This window comes from Helianthus annuus, chromosome 1 (genome assembly GCF_002127325.2).
Source record: "Helianthus annuus cultivar XRQ/B chromosome 1, HanXRQr2.0-SUNRISE, whole genome shotgun sequence".
Classification (NCBI taxonomy): Eukaryota; Viridiplantae; Streptophyta; class Magnoliopsida; order Asterales; family Asteraceae; genus Helianthus; species Helianthus annuus.
In genome coordinates, this window is record NC_035433.2 from 87,833,934 (window position 1) to 87,850,569 (window position 16,636).

The 16,636-nt window shown below is 38.6% G+C and overlaps 1 protein-coding gene and 2 long non-coding RNA genes across 3 annotated transcripts; all 3 read left to right on the forward strand.

The window, feature by feature from the left end:
- Positions 1-705: 705 nt before the first annotated feature.
- Positions 706-3,099, forward strand: LOC110937801. Its single transcript, XR_002591058.2, has 3 exons — positions 706-1,165; positions 2,404-2,470; positions 2,953-3,099. It is a non-coding gene; the product is annotated as an uncharacterized LOC110937801 (long non-coding RNA).
- A 704-nt stretch (positions 3,100-3,803) lies between these two features.
- On the forward strand, positions 3,804-6,308 carry LOC110926139. The gene is made up of 3 exons (XM_022169924.1): positions 3,804-5,169; positions 5,287-5,754; positions 6,184-6,308. The coding sequence occupies exons 1-3, from the start codon at positions 3,804-3,806 to the stop codon at positions 6,306-6,308; spliced, it is 1,959 nt and encodes a 652-aa protein (XP_022025616.1).
- A 2,363-nt stretch (positions 6,309-8,671) lies between these two features.
- On the forward strand, positions 8,672-11,066 carry LOC110937796. The gene is made up of 3 exons (XR_002591057.2): positions 8,672-9,131; positions 10,371-10,437; positions 10,920-11,066. It is a non-coding gene; the product is annotated as an uncharacterized LOC110937796 (long non-coding RNA).
- Positions 11,067-16,636: the final 5,570 nt, after the last annotated feature.

Sequence of the window (16,636 nt, forward strand, 5' to 3'; positions counted from 1 at the left end):
CATCGAGAAGATTGGAAAGGTGGCCTACAAGCTTGATCTACCTCCTCAGCTTAGCAACATTCATCCTACATTTCATGTTTCAAATTTGAAGAAATGCCTAGCAGATGAAAACCTCCACATTCCTCTCAAAGACATTCGCATTGACGAGACAATGCATTTCGTCGAGAAACCAGTGGAAATCATGGACCGTGACGTGAAGAAACTCAAGCGAAGCCGTATTCCAATCGTCAAGGTTCGTTGGGAGTCTAAACGTGGCCCAGAGTTTACTTGGGAACGTGAGGACCAAATGAAAGCCAAATACCCTCACCTCTTCGCAGAAGGATCATCTAAATCAATTTCGGGACGAAATTCTTAAAAGTTGGGGAGACTGTAACCACCATGAAATTTTAATTCAATTTACAATGTAATCCATCTTAATCAATAATATCATTTGGCCATGTTATCCATCAGCATCCATCCATTTACATATGTTTATCTAAAAAAAATGTAGTTTTCTTTTGGGTTGTAATAATAAAAAAAATTTGATATAAAAAAAATTATAAAAGGTCATATAATATTTTTATAAGATGTGGATTATAATTGTAAGAGATATAAAATTTAACAAATATTGATGTAGTTTTAAAAAAAAGCTACAATGGGCCATATAGTCTTTCTTGAAAAGTTGAATTATGAGTTAAGTGATTTTGGTCTAAAATAAAACAAAGCAAGTAAGCACAGGGACTATATGTAGCAAATTGAACAAAAGTTTGAAATGTGCTGAGAATTTCTTTCACGCGCTTTTATTGTCCGATGTCGGCAAGTTTACAACTTGCCGATTCTCCTATATCTCACCCAATAATATCGTTATCTAGTTTCCTAACTATCAATCATGAATTTATACGCTAAAACAAACAAGTATTCGCTCTTATTAGCTGTTATATTATCTAATTCTGGACCAAATCAATTATGTTCGGAATTGAACAAGGAAATTGGATCATCCCACGATCCTTTCCAAACTGTTGGTGTCGTGGAAAATTGTTTAAATACGACCTTCCTCGCATCAAACGGACCTTACCACATCAAAGACACTCTCAACTTTTCGGTCCGAAGTCGTCTGAACCACTACACTTTTGCCAGAGTTCTTCTCTTGTCGGAATCCTCTTATCGTTGCTAATAAACGCATCCCGTAAGTTCTTTACGATTCTTTGTTTGTAATGCTCTGTTGTTGAAAGTCTCAAGTTATTCTAGTATTTGATACAGCATCTATGTTGTATGAAATTGTTAGCAAAAGGAATTAAGGTTCGCTAAAACACTGATTTGGGAAAATGATTATCATATAAAAAAAAACTGTCTTAAACTATTATTAATCGTTTTCTAGCCCAACCTTTTCAAAAACGGCGAGCCTGGCCACTGGTGGTTGTTATTCGAGTAAGACTTTGGGGCCAGTTGAACCTCTGTTCGAACCAAGGAAACTCCATTACCCTTTTTGTTTCTTTTTCTTTCTGTTTTGACCAACTGGACTATTTAATGCATACATGGTCTGTTGAGGAAATTTTGAATATATTAGATTAAGTTGTTGTTTTAGTGCACTACATACAAAGTCGGCTAGCACTTCTTTTTTTCTTTTTTATCTTTATTCCTACTTAATTGATTAATTGATATAATATAACCTATAATCGACTTATTTACATCATATAGACATTGTTATTATTATTTTTTTAGCACATATGTACTTAATCAAATAGTTAATTCTGGGTGGTATTAAAGAGTAGCTTAAATAAAGCTAGATTGTATTAAAAAAATTGTGTATTAACCTAAATATGGTTAGTTTGTTTAAAAAAAAAAAGAGTCAGAGGGGTTAGATTCCATTTGATTTTATAAAACGTAAACAAGGCATTTGGTGTAATAACATAAAATAATTTTTATAATGATTAAATTGAGCAAATTAAATCTTATAAAATTTTGTAAATATCTATTTAATGAAATCCTATTTAATTGATAAGTAAATTAAACATGCCAATATTCAGTTACGTTTTATTTTGTGTTAGACAAACTAGTTTCCCACACTTAAAAAAAAAGAACAATAAATTTGTTATTTTCCTTCCCACCAAAATTGTACATCGATGTTATTATTGATCGCTAAGCAAGTTCCTTTGTGTATCATGTCTACTTATTTATGTAATTCCATAAATCTTATTAATTATTTTGGATAGACAGTTAGTAAACTTTTCCCCCACAAAAAAAAAAAGGAAAACTAATATTTTAAATTATTAATTGAAATTTCTATATTTACTTTAACTCGTCAACTGAAACATTTCAACATAAACCATAGAATTCCCAAATCAGTTATAAAAGCCTTAATTCTAGCGTGCTTTAGACACCAAACTTAGTTCGTAGATTAAACTTGCTATTTAACCATATTAGGGTAGCATTTGGGATTTTCCTAACGCCTTCGCTCCTCATTTCCTGTGTGCAATATTCGCTCCCCAAGGTGAGTACATAGTTCCCTTTTTACCTCTTTTTGGGATGATACATATGATGAACTAAATTTTGCTTAAACGTTATACAATTCATTATTTTTTTTATGGCTTATGTGATCACTATTTGCTTTGTATGAAACTTGTTGGTTTACTTCAACGTGTGCATTCATTAATTTCGGCCAAACCGTCCGGTAGTATATTATAGCACTATAGGTGTGACGACCCATCTCCACTTCCATTTGGATTTGCTTATTTAACACATTTTGCTTATTTTGCTTTTTGGGAAGTGGAGGATGATAGAATCCGTTAAACATGTCAGCTTAGGTTTGAATGTGCCACCCGTGACCCATACTCGTTAAATGCAATATGTTTAGTGTTCTACTTGTGCCATATTGAATTGTAAATAAAATATTTTTTATCACATGCTTTACCATAAAACCTATGTTACTCGCCGGCTTTTAGCTGACCCTTGTTTTTCTCACATATGTTTCAGGTGGTAACAATTGATGATGATTTACAAGCTTTCTATCACTTAGGATCATGGAACTTTTTGCCTTAGTTAAACTTTAAAACGATCGTTATGTCTTGTTTTGGACAAGTTGTTTGTTTGATTTGGTTGTTGAACATAAATTTGACTTATTATTATATTTGAACTTTAATTAGTGCCATGTGTCTTTGAGCATCCTATCATACGTGGCGCCCCAACGTTTCCGTCTTCGGTTGGGGTGTTACAGATTGGTATCAGAGCCATGGTTACAGAGAATTAGGTTATTAGATTGCTTTTGACCTAGACTATAACCCTCCTAGGACACCTACATGTGCCTTAATGTGTGATCTTCCTTATCCCTTTCTTTATCCCTATCCTCATCCTTGCCTTAGATTCTTAGTTCTCTATATTACACTTAATCATCATCTATCCTTAGATGATCTAAATTCTTAGGCTTTAAGCCTTAAATGTTTTCATAATCTCGTCAAAGTCTTGGGCTTGAATAACACTTAAGAACACGTGCAATCTGGAAGGGTGGACGCCTGTACTCCGAGTTTTCTGTCTAGGCAAGCACTTCGTATAAATTCCAATCTTCCGAGGAACCAGTTGTGCTTACCTGGGAACTCTTGGGGTGAGTGTCCACTTATAGGCTAAAGCATGTCTTCCCAAAATGTTATAAGAACCCAAACACTTTGATTAGTCGATGATTTCGTTTATTCGTTTATTTAAATGAGTAAATGATTTCTATCTTTATGTTTATTTCTTCATGCTCTCATTGTTTTACATAAAGAGTTTTAAATTTCAAAACAATCTCTCTTATCCTTGTGAACTTATAGGTTTTCCGTTGTTCTTATAGGATGCCTCCTCGTCGCGATAACCAGAACAATGCACAGAACCCCGAACTTGCTGCCATGATTGCCCAACAAATGGCTGCAATACTCCCAACACTTGTGGCCCAGCTCAATCAGGCCAACGCAGGCAACAACAACAACAACGTGAATGCACCTGCCCCTTGCTCATTCAAGCAGTTCAATTCTTGTAACCCCATCAAGTACTCTGGGTCTGAGGGAGCCACAGGGCTCTTACAGTGGTTTGAAGGCATTGAAAGCACCTTCCGCCATTGTCAGTGTCCCAACAATCGCAAGGTGGAGTTTGCCTCAAGTGTCTTTCAGAAGAGGGCACTCACATGGTGGAATGGGGTCATGAGAGATCGTGGTGCGAATGTGGCTATGGCTTTAACTTGGGAGGAACTTAGAGATCTTATGCGGAGGGAATTCTGCCCACGAAATGAAACGAGGGCCCTTGAAACTGAATTTTATGAGCTCACACAAGACAGTGGTGAGAATCGTGCTTATACCAACCGGTATGAGGAGTTGATCCTTCTTTGCCCAACTATGGTTGAACCTTTAGATCGTGCCATCGAAAAATATATCGAGGGCCTGCCCGCACTAATCCAAGATGTTGTCACTGGTAGCAAGCCCGCTACAGTCAGGGAAGCAATTGAGCTAGCTGCGACCTTGACGGATTCTCATGTTAAGAAGGGAAATTTGTTTCGTAAGGGAGGGAGAAAGGAACCTGCTAAGGTTGCTACTGAAACTCCAAAGGACGTCAAAATTGGAGCTTCCTCCTCAAATAGTTCTAAAAAGCGAAAGGCTTCGAAGAATTATGCAGTTGTTGCTCCGACCCAAGTTAACCAAGTAGCCCCACAACCCAACAAAAGGCAATATGTTGGAGGTTCGCCTTTGTGCAACCGTTGCAGCTATCATCATCTAGCCCGTGTTCCTTGTAAGCAGTGCACTAGTTGTGGGCGGTTGGGTCATTTAGCTACCACTTGCCGCATCGTTCCTCCCCAGAACCAAGTTGTTGCTGCTCCTCCTCCTGCCCAAAATGTTGCACCACCACGTTACCCTATTGGAACTTGCTTTAACTGCGGTGATCCTAACCATTTTAAACGCGAATGCCCCAAGCTTGCAAATGCTCAACCAGCCCGTGGGCGCGCGTTCAACATAAATGCTAATGAGGCGCGTGCTATCAATGATGTGGTGAACGGTACGTTCCTCGTTAACGACCATTATGCTTCTGTGTTATTTGATACTGGTGCTGATAAAAGTTTTGTATCCCTTAAGTTTGAACCTCTACTTGCTATGCCACGAACTAAACTAGGGAAGCCTTTTACAGTAGAAGTAGCTAATGGTAACCCTTTTGTGCTTGACTCTGTTATCTGTAATTGTAAACTCGAGCTCAACGATCATGTTTTCCCTATTGACCTCACGCCTATGCAACTTGGGAGCTTTGATATCATAGTAGGCATGGACTGGCTTGCCAAACATCATGCTGAAGTTGTGTGTTTCGATAAGTTTATTCGCATCCCTCTCCCATCTGACGACATCTTAGAAATCTATGGGGAGAAGCCTTCTAATGGGCTTAAACTCATGACTTGCACTCAAGCCCAGAAATATCTACGCAAGAAATATGTGGCTTTCTTAGCCCACATTGTAGAAAAGAAGGACGAGAGTAAGAGTATTCAAGATATTCCTATTATTCGTGATTTTCCTGAAGTTTTCCCAGAAGATCTACCAGGCCTACCTCCCACACGTCAAGTTGAGTTTCGCATTGACCTCGTTCCTGGTGCTAACCCTATTGCCAAGTCTCCTTATCGTCTTGCACCCTCTGAAATGCAAGAACTTGCCAGCCAACTTCAAGAACTTTCTGACAAGGGATTTATTCGTCCAAGTTTTTCTCCATGGGGAGCTCCTGTCTTATTTGTCAAGAAAAAAGATGGGACTCTTCGTATGTGCATCGATTATCGTGAGTTGAATAAACTCACTATTAAGAATCGATATCCTTTGCCTCGTATTGATGATCTTTTCGACCAACTCCAAGGTGCTACTTGTTTCTCCAAGATTGATCTTCGTTCTGGTTACCATCAACTTCGTGTCCTTGAAGATGACATTCCCAAAACTGCTTTTCGTACTCGATATGGCCACTATGAGTTCACTGTCATGCCTTTTGGTTTGACCAATGCTCCTGCGGTTTTCATGGACCTTATGAATCGTGTCTGCAAGCCCTACTTGGACAAGTTCGTCATTGTTTTCATTGACGACATCTTAATCTATTCAAAAACTAAGGCAGATCATGAGAAACACCTTCGTTTGATTATGGAACTTCTAAAGAAAGAACAATTGTATGCAAAATTCTCCAAGTGTGAATTTTGGCTTAAGGAAGTTCAATTTTTAGGTCATATAGTCAATGATAAGGGTATTCATGTGGACCCTTCCAAAATTGAAGCGGTGAAGAACTGGAATGTGCCCACTACTCCAACTGAAATCCGTTCTTTTCTTGGTCTAGCCGGGTATTATTGACGCTTTATCTCAAACTTCTCTAAGATTGCGGTTCCCCTCACCTCATTGACTCATAAGGGAAAGCCTTTTGAGTGGGGACCCAAATAAGAAGAAGCATTCCAAATCCTGAAGCAGAAAATTTGTGATGCTCCTATCCTGACTCTACCAGATGGCAATGATGACTATGTTGTTTATTGCGATGCTTCTAATCTTGGCCTTGGTTGTGTCCTTATGCAACGGGGCAAAGTTATAGCTTATGCTTCAAGGCAACTCAAAATCCATGAAAAGAATTACACAACTCATGATCTTGAGTTGGGTGCTGTCGTTTTTGCTCTCAAGATTTGGAGGCACTACCTTTATGGGACTAAATGTGTGATTTACACCGATCATAAGAGTCTCCAACACATTTTCAATCAAAAAGAACTAAACATGAGGCAACGACGTTAGGTCGAACTTCTAAATGACTACGACTGCGAGATTCGTTACCATCCTGGTAAAGCGAATGTTGTGGCTGATGCTCTTAGTCGTAAGGAACACGTCAAGCTTCATTGTGTTCGAATCCAAACTGATATTCAGGCTCGTATTCTCCAAGCCCAACAAAATTCCGTGACCCAAGGCAACATGCTTGATGAAATGCCTCATAGTCTTGAACTTCAACTTGAGACTAAAGAAGATGGGTTACTCTATTTCATGAATCGTTTGTGGGTTCCAAAACATGACGATCTTCGTACTTTCTTGATGAACGAGGCCCACAAGTCTCGTTATTCGGTCCATCCTGGTGCAGATAAAATGTACATGGATCTTAGAAATCTTTATTGGTGGCCTGGTATGAAGAGGGATGTTGCTCTTTATGTAGCCAAATGTCTTACATGCCTAAAGGTTAAAGCTGAACATCAACGCCCTTCTGGTTTGCTTGAACAACCAGAAATTCCAGTGTGGAAGTGGGAGAACATAGCCATGGATCTCGTCACAAAATTGCCACGCACTTCCAAAGGTCATGATAGCATTTGGGTAATCATTGATCGTTTGACAAAGTCTGTGCATTTCTTGCCTATTCGTGAAGATTTTTCTGCTGCAACGCTTGCTAAGATCTACCTTGACGAGATCGTATCTCGTCATGGTGTGCCTTTGAACATTATTTCTGATCGTGATGGTCGTTTCACTTCTCGTTTTTGGAAGACCATGCAATCTGCTTTGGGAACACAGCTTAACATTAGCACTGCTTATCATCCTCAAACTGATGGTCAATCTGAAAGGACCATCCAAACCCTTGAGGACATGCTTCGAGCTTGTGTTATCGACTTTGGTGGCAGTTGGGATTCTCATCTACCTTTGATTGAGTTCTCGTACAACAACAGTTACCATACTAGTATCAACATGGCTCCTTTTGAAGCACTCTATGGTCGGAAATGTCGTTCTCCTATTTGTTGGAACGAGATTGGTGAAGCTCAAATCACTGGTCCTGAACTAATACGAGAGACGACAGATAAGATCTTGAAAATTCGTGATAACCTTCTTGTGGCTAGAAGTCGTCAAAATAGTTACGCTGATAAACGACGCAAACCCCTGGAATTCCAAATTGGTGATCTAGTTCTTCTTAAGGTATCCCCTTGGAAGGGAGTTGTTCGTTTTGGAAAGAAGGGTAAGCTAGCTCCTCGCTATGTGGGCCCTTTCAAAATCATCGAGAAGATTGGAAAGGTGGCCTACAAGCTTGATCTACCTCCTCAGCTTAGCAACATTCATCCTACATTTCATGTTTCAAATTTGAAGAAATGCCTAGCAGATGAAAACCTCCACATTCCTCTCAAAGACATTCGCATTGACGAGACAATGCATTTCGTCGAGAAACCAGTGGAAATCATGGACCGTGACGTGAAGAAACTCAAGCGAAGCCGTATTCCAATCGTCAAGGTTCGTTGGGAGTCTAAACGTGGCCCAGAGTTTACTTGGGAACGTGAGGACCAAATGAAAGCCAAATACCCTCACCTCTTCGCAGAAGGATCATCTAAATCAATTTCGGGACGAAATTCTTAAAAGTTGGGGAGACTGTAACCACCATGAAATTTTAATTCAATTTACAATGTAATCCATCTTAATCAATAATATCATTTGGCCATGTTATCCATCAGCATCCATCCATTTACATATGTTTATCTAAAAAAAATGTAGTTTTCTTTTGGGTTGTAATAATAAAAAAAATTTGATATAAAAAAAATTATAAAAGGTCATATAATATTTTTATAAGATGTGGATTATAATTGTAAGAGATATAAAATTTAACAAATATTGATGTAGTTCTAAAAAAAAGCTACAATGGGCCATATAGTCTTTCTTGAAAAGTTGAATTATGAGTTAAGTGATTTTGGTCTAAAATAAAACAAAGCAAGTAAGCACAGGGACTATATGTAGCAAATTGAACAAAAGTTTGAAATGTGCTGAGAATTTCTTTCACGCGCTTTTATTGTCCGATGTCGGCAAGTTTACAACTTGCCGATTCTCCTATATCTCACCCAATAATATCGTTATCTAGTTTCCTAACTATCAATCATGAATTTATACGCTAAAACAAACAAGTATTCGCTCTTATTAGCTGTTATATTATCTAATTCTGGACCAAATCAATTATGTTCGGAATTGAACAAGGAAATTGGATCATCCCACGATCCTTTCCAAACTGTTGGTGTCGTGGAAAATTGTTTAAATACGACCTTCCTCGCATCAAACGGACCTTACCACATCAAAGACACTCTCAACTTTTCGGTCCGAAGTCGTCTGAACCACTACACTTTTGCCAGAGTTCTTCTCTTGTCGGAATCCTCTTATCGTTGCTAATAAACGCATCCCGTAAGTTCTTTACGATTCTTTGTTTGTAATGCTCTGTTGTTGAAAGTCTCAAGTTATTCTAGTATTTGATACAGCATCTATGTTGTATGAAATTGTTAGCAAAAGGAATTAAGGTTCGCTAAAACACTGATTTGGGAAAATGATTATCATATAAAAAAAAAACTGTCTTAAACTATTATTAATCGTTTTCTAGCCCAACCTTTTCAAAAACGGCGAGCCTGGCCACTGGTGGTTGTTATTCGAGTAAGACTTTGGGGCCAGTTGAACCTCTGTTCGAACCAAGGAAACTCCATTACCCTTTTTGTTTCTTTTTCTTTCTGTTTTGACCAACTGGACTATTTCATGCATACATGGTCTGTTGAGGAAATTTTGAATATATTAGATTAAGTTGTTGTTTTAGTGCACTACATACAAAGTCGGCTAGCACTTCTTTTTTTCTTTTTTATCTTTATTCCTACTTAATTGATTAATTGATATAATATAACCTATAATCGACTTATTTACATCATATAGACATTGTTATTATTATTTTTTTAGCACATATGTACTTAATCAAATAGTTAATTCTGGGTGGTATTAAAGAGTAGCTTAAATAAAGCTAGATTGTATTAAAAAAATTGTGTATTAACCTAAATATGGTTAGTTTGTTTAAAAAAAAAAAGAGTCAGAGGGGTTAGATTCCATTTGATTTTATAAAACGTAAACAAGGCATTTGGTGTAATAACATAAAATAATTTTTATAATGATTAAATTGAGCAAATTAAATCTTATAAAATTTTGTAAATATCTATTTAATGAAATCCTATTTAATTGATAAGTAAATTAAACATGCCAATATTCAGTTACGTTTTATTTTGTGTTAGACAAACTAGTTTCCCACACTTAAAAAAAAAGAACAATAAATTTGTTATTTTCCTTCCCACCAAAATTGTACATCGATGTTATTATTGATCGCTAAGCAAGTTCCTTTGTATATCATGTCTACTTATTTATGTAATTCCATAAATCTTATTAATTATTTTGGATAGACAGTTAGTAAACTTTTCCCCCACAAAAAAAAAAAGGAAAACTAATATTTTAAATTATTAATTGAAATTTCTATATTTACTTTAACTCGTCAATTGAAACATTTCAACATAAACCATAGAATTCCCAAATCAGTTATAAAAGCCTTAATTCTAGCGTGCTTTAGACACCAAACTTAGTTCGTAGATTAAACTTGCTATTTAACCATATTAGGGTAGCATTTGGGATTTTCCTAACGCCTTCGCTCCTCATTTCCTGTGTGCAATATTCGCTCCCCAAGGTGAGTACATAGTTCCCTTTTTACCTCTTTTTGGGATGATACATATGATGAACTAAATTTTGCTTAAACGTTATACAATTCATTATTTTTTTTATGGCTTATGTGATCACTATTTGCTTTGTATGAAACTTGTTGGTTTACTTCAACGTGTGCATTCATTAATTTCAGCCAAACCGTCCGGTAGTATATTATAGCACTATAGGTGTGACGACTCATCTCCACTTCCATTTGGATTTGCTTATTTAACACATTTTGCTTATTTTGCTTTTTGGGAAGTGGAGGATGATAGAATCCGTTAAACATGTCAGCTTAGGTTTGAATGTGCCACCCGTGACCCATACTCGTTAAATGCAATATGCTTAGTGTTCTACTTGTGCCATATTGAATTGTAAATAAAATATTTTTTATCACATGCTTTACCATAAAACCTATGTTACTCGCCGGCTTTTAGCTGACCCTTGTTTTTCTCACATATGTTTCAGGTGGTAACAATTGATGATGATTTACAAGCTTTCTATCACTTAGGATCATGGAACTTTTTGCCTTAGTTAAACTTTAAAACGATCGTTATGTCTTGTTTTGGACAAGTTGTTTGTTTGATTTGGTTGTTGAACATAAATTTGACTTATTATTATATTTGAACTTTAATTAGTGCCATGTGTCTTTGAGCATCCTATCATACGTGGCGCCCCAACGTTTCCGTCTTCGGTTGGGGTGTTACAGATTGGTATCAGAGCCATGGTTATAGAGAATTAGGTTATTAGATTGCTTTTGACCTAGACTATAACCCTCCTAGGACACCTACATGTGCCTTAATGTGTGATCTTCCTTATCCCTTTTTTTTATCCCTATCCTCATCCTTGCCTTAGATTCTTAGTTCTCTATATTACACTTAATCATCATCTATCCTTAGATGATCTAAATTCTTAGGCTTTAAGCCTTAAATGTTTTCATAATCTCGTCAAAGTCTTGGGCTTGAATAACACTTAAGAACACGTGCAATCTGGAAGGGTGGACGCCTGTACTCCGAGTTTTCTGTCTAGGCAAGCACTTCGTATAAATTCCAATCTTCCGAGGAACCAGTTGTGCTTACCTGGGAACTCTTGGGGTGAGTGTCCACTTATAGGCTAAAGCATGTCTTCCCAAAATGTTATAAGAACCCAAACACTTTGATTAGTCGATGATTTCGTTTATTCGTTTATTTAAATGAGTAAATGATTTCTATCTTTATGTTTATTTCTTCATGCTCTCATTGTTTTACATAAAGAGTTTTAAATTTCAAAACAATCTCTCTTATCCTTGTGAACTTATAGGTTTTCCGTTGTTCTTATAGGATGCCTCCTCGTCGCGATAACCAGAACAATGCACAGAACCCCGAACTTGCTGCCATGATTGCCCAACAAATGGCTGCAATACTCCCAACACTTGTGGCCCAGCTCAATCAGGCCAACGCAGGCAACAACAACAACGTGAATGCACCTGCCCCTTGCTCATTCAAGCAGTTCAATTCTTGTAACCCCATCAAGTACTCTGGGTCTGAGGGAGCCACGGGGCTCTTACAGTGGTTTGAAGGCATTGAAAGCACCTTCCGCCATTGTCAGTGTCCCAACAATAGCAAGGTGGAGTTTGCCTCAAGTGTCTTTCAGAAGAGGGCACTCACATGGTGGAATGGGGTCATGAGAGATCGTGGTGCGAATGTGGCTATGGCTTTAACTTGGGAGGAACTTAGAGATCTTATGCGGAGGGAATTCTGCCCACGAAATGAAACGAGGGCCCTTGAAACTGAATTTTATGAGCTCACACAAGACAGTGGTGAGAATCGTGCTTATACCAACCGGTATGAGGAGTTGAGCCTTCTTTGCCCAACTATGGTTGAACCTTTAGATCGTGCCATCGAAAAATATATCGAGGGCCTGCCCGCACTAATCCAAGATGTTGTCACTGGTAGCAAGCCCGCTACAGTCAGGGAAGCAATTGAGCTAGCTGCGACCTTGACGGATTCTCATGTTAAGAAGGGAAATTTGTTTCGTAAGGGAGGGAGAAAGGAACCTGCTAAGGTTGCTACTGAAACTCCAAAGGACGTCAAAATTGGAGCTTCCTCCTCAAATAGTTCTAAAAAGCGAAAGGCTTCGAAGAATTATGCAGTTGTTGCTCCGACCCAAGTTAACCAAGTAGCCCCACAACCCAACAAAAGGCAATATGTTGGAGGTTCGCCTTTGTGCAACCGTTGCAGCTATCATCATCTAGCCCGTGTTCCTTGTAAGCAGTGCACTAGTTGTGGGCGGTTGGGTCATTTAGCTACCACTTGCCGCATCGTTCCTCCCCAGAACCAAGTTGTTGCTGCTCCTCCTCCTGCCCAAAATGTTGCACCACCACGTTACCCTATTGGAACTTGCTTTAACTGCGGTGATCCTAACCATTTTAAACGCGAATGCCCCAAGCTTGCAAATGCTCAACCAGCCCGTGGGCGCGCGTTCAACATAAATGCTAATGAGGCGCGTGCTATCAATGATGTGGTGAACGGTACGTTCCTCGTTAACGACCATTATGCTTCTGTGTTATTTGATACTGGTGCTGATAAAAGTTTTGTATCCCTTAAGTTTGAACCTCTACTTGCTATGCCACGAACTAAACTAGGGAAGCCTTTTACAGTAGAAGTAGCTAATGGTAACCCTTTTGTGCTTGACTCTGTTATCTGTAATTGTAAACTCGAGCTCAACGATCATGTTTTCCCTATTGACCTCACGCCTATGCAACTTGGGAGCTTTGATATCATAGTAGGCATGGACTGGCTTGCCAAACATCATGCTGAAGTTGTGTGTTTCGATAAGTTTATTCGCATCCCTCTCCCATCTGACGACATCTTAGAAATCTATGGGGAGAAGCCTTCTAATGGGCTTAAACTCATGACTTGCACTCAAGCCCAGAAATATCTACGCAAGAAATATGTGGCTTTCTTAGCCCACATTGTAGAAAAGAAGGACGAGAGTAAGAGTATTCAAGATATTCCTATTATTCGTGATTTTCCTGAAGTTTTCCCAGAAGATCTACCAGGCCTACCTCCCACACGTCAAGTTGAGTTTCGCATTGACCTCGTTCCTGGTGCTAACCCTATTGCCAAGTCTCCTTATCGTCTTGCACCCTCTGAAATGCAAGAACTTGCCAGCCAACTTCAAGAACTTTCTGACAAGGGATTTATTCGTCCAAGTTTTTCTCCATGGGGAGCTCCTGTCTTATTTGTCAAGAAAAAAGATGGGACTCTTCGTATGTGCATCGATTATCGTGAGTTGAATAAACTCACTATTAAGAATCGATATCCTTTGCCTCGTATTGATGATCTTTTCGACCAACTCCAAGGTGCTACTTGTTTCTCCAAGATTGATCTTCGTTCTGGTTACCATCAACTTCGTGTCCTTGAAGATGACATTCCCAAAACTGCTTTTCGTACTCGATATGGCCACTATGAGTTCACTGTCATGCCTTTTGGTTTGACCAATGCTCCTGCGGTTTTCATGGACCTTATGAATCGTGTCTGCAAGCCCTACTTGGACAAGTTCGTCATTGTTTTCATTGACGACATCTTAATCTATTCAAAAACTAAGGCAGATCATGAGAAACACCTTCGTTTGATTATGGAACTTCTAAAGAAAGAACAATTGTATGCAAAATTCTCCAAGTGTGAATTTTGGCTTAAGGAAGTTCAATTTTTAGGTCATATAGTCAATGATAAGGGTATTCATGTGGACCCTTCCAAAATTGAAGCGGTGAAGAACTGGAATGTGCCCACTACTCCAACTGAAATCCGTTCTTTTCTTGGTCTAGCCGGGTATTATCGACGCTTTATCTCAAACTTCTCTAAGATTGCGGTTCCCCTCACCTCATTGACTCATAAGGGAAAGCCTTTTGAGTGGGGACCCAAATAAGAAGAAGCATTCCAAATCCTGAAGCAGAAAATTTGTGATGCTCCTATCCTGACTCTACCAGATGGCAATGATGACTTTGTTGTTTATTGCGATGCTTCTAATCTTGGCCTTGGTTGTGTCCTTATGCAACAGGGCAAAGTTATAGCTTATGCTTCAAGGCAACTCAAAATCCATGAAAAGAATTACACAACTCATGATCTTGAGTTGGGTGCTGTCGTTTTTGCTCTCAAGATTTGGAGGCACTACCTTTATGGGACTAAATGTGTGATTTACACCGATCATAAGAGTCTCCAACACATTTTCAATCAAAAAGAACTAAACATGAGGCAACGACGTTGGGTCGAACTTCTAAATGACTACGACTGCGAGATTCGTTACCATCCTGGTAAAGCGAATGTTGTGGCTGATGCTCTTAGTCGTAAGGAACACGTCAAGCTTCATTGTGTTCGAATCCAAACTGATATTCAGGCTCGTATTCTCCAAGCCCAACAAAATTCCGTGACCCAAGGCAACATGCTTGATGAAATGCCTCATAGTCTTGAACTTCAACTTGAGACTAAAGAAGATGGGTTACTCTATTTCATGAATCGTTTGTGGGTTCCAAAACATGACGATCTTCGTACTTTCTTGATGAACGAGGCCCACAAGTCTCGTTATTCGGTCCATCCTGGTGCAGATAAAATGTACATGGATCTTAGAAATCTTTATTGGTGGCCTGGTATGAAGAGGGATGTTGCTCTTTATGTAGCCAAATGTCTTACATGCCTAAAGGTTAAAGCTGAACATCAACGCCCTTCTGGTTTGCTTGAACAACCAGAAATTCCAGTGTGGAAGTGGGAGAACATAGCCATGGATCTCGTCACAAAATTGCCACGCACTTCCAAAGGTCATGATAGCATTTGGGTAATCATTGACCGTTTGACAAAGTCTGTGCATTTCTTGCCTATTCGTGAAGATTTTTCTGCTGCAACGCTTGCTAAGATCTACCTTGACGAGATCGTATCTCGTCATGGTGTGCCTTTGAACATTATTTCTGATCGTGATGGTCGTTTCACTTCTCGTTTTTGGAAGACCATGCAATCTGCTTTGGGAACACAGCTTAACATTAGCACTGCTTATCATCCTCAAACTGATGGTCAATCTGAAAGGACCATCCAAACCCTTGAGGACATGCTTCGAGCTTGTGTTATCGACTTTGGTGGCAGTTGGGATTCTCATCTACCTTTGATTGAGTTCTCGTACAACAACAGTTACCATACTAGTATCAACATGGCTCCTTTTGAAGCACTCTATGGTCGGAAATGTCGTTCTCCTATTTGTTGGAACGAGATTGGTGAAGCTCAAATCACTGGTCCTGAACTAATACGAGAGACGACAGATAAGATCTTGAAAATTCGTGATAACCTTCTTGTGGCTAGAAGTCGTCAAAATAGTTACGCTGATAAACGACGCAAACCCCTGGAATTCCAAATTGGTGATCTAGTTCTTCTTAAGGTATCCCCTTGGAAGGGAGTTGTTCGTTTTGGAAAGAAGGGTAAGCTAGCTCCTCGCTATGTGGGCCCTTTCAAAATCATCGAGAAGATTGGAAAGGTGGCCTACAAGCTCGATCTACCTCCTTAGCTTAGCAACATTCATCCTACATTTCATGTTTCAAATTTGAAGAAATGCCTAGCAGATGAAAACCTCCACATTCCTCTCAAAGACATTCGCATTGACGAGACAATGCATTTCGTCGAGAAACCAGTGGAAATCATGGACCGTGACGTGAAGAAACTCAAGCGAAGCCGTATTCCAATCGTCAAGGTTCGTTGGGAGTCTAAACGTGGCCCAGAGTTTACTTGGGAACATGAGGACCAAATGAAAGCCAAATACCCTCACCTCTTCGCAGAAGGATCATCTAAATCAATTTCGGGACGAAATTCTTAAAAGTTGGGGAGACTGTAACCACCATGAAATTTTAATTCAATTTACAATGTAATCCATCTTAATCAATAATATCATTTGGCCATGTTATCCATCAGCATCCATCCATTTACATATGTTTATCTAAAAAAAATGTAGTTTTCTTTTGGGTTGTAATAATAAAAAAAATTTGATATAAAAAAAATTATAAAAGGTCATATAATATTTTTATAAGATGTGGATTATAATTGTAAGAGATATAAAATTTAACAAATATTGATGTAGTTTTAAAAAAAAGCTACAATGGGCCATATAGTCTTTCTTGAAAAGTTGAATTATGAGTTAAGTGATTTTGGTCTAAAATAAAACAAAGC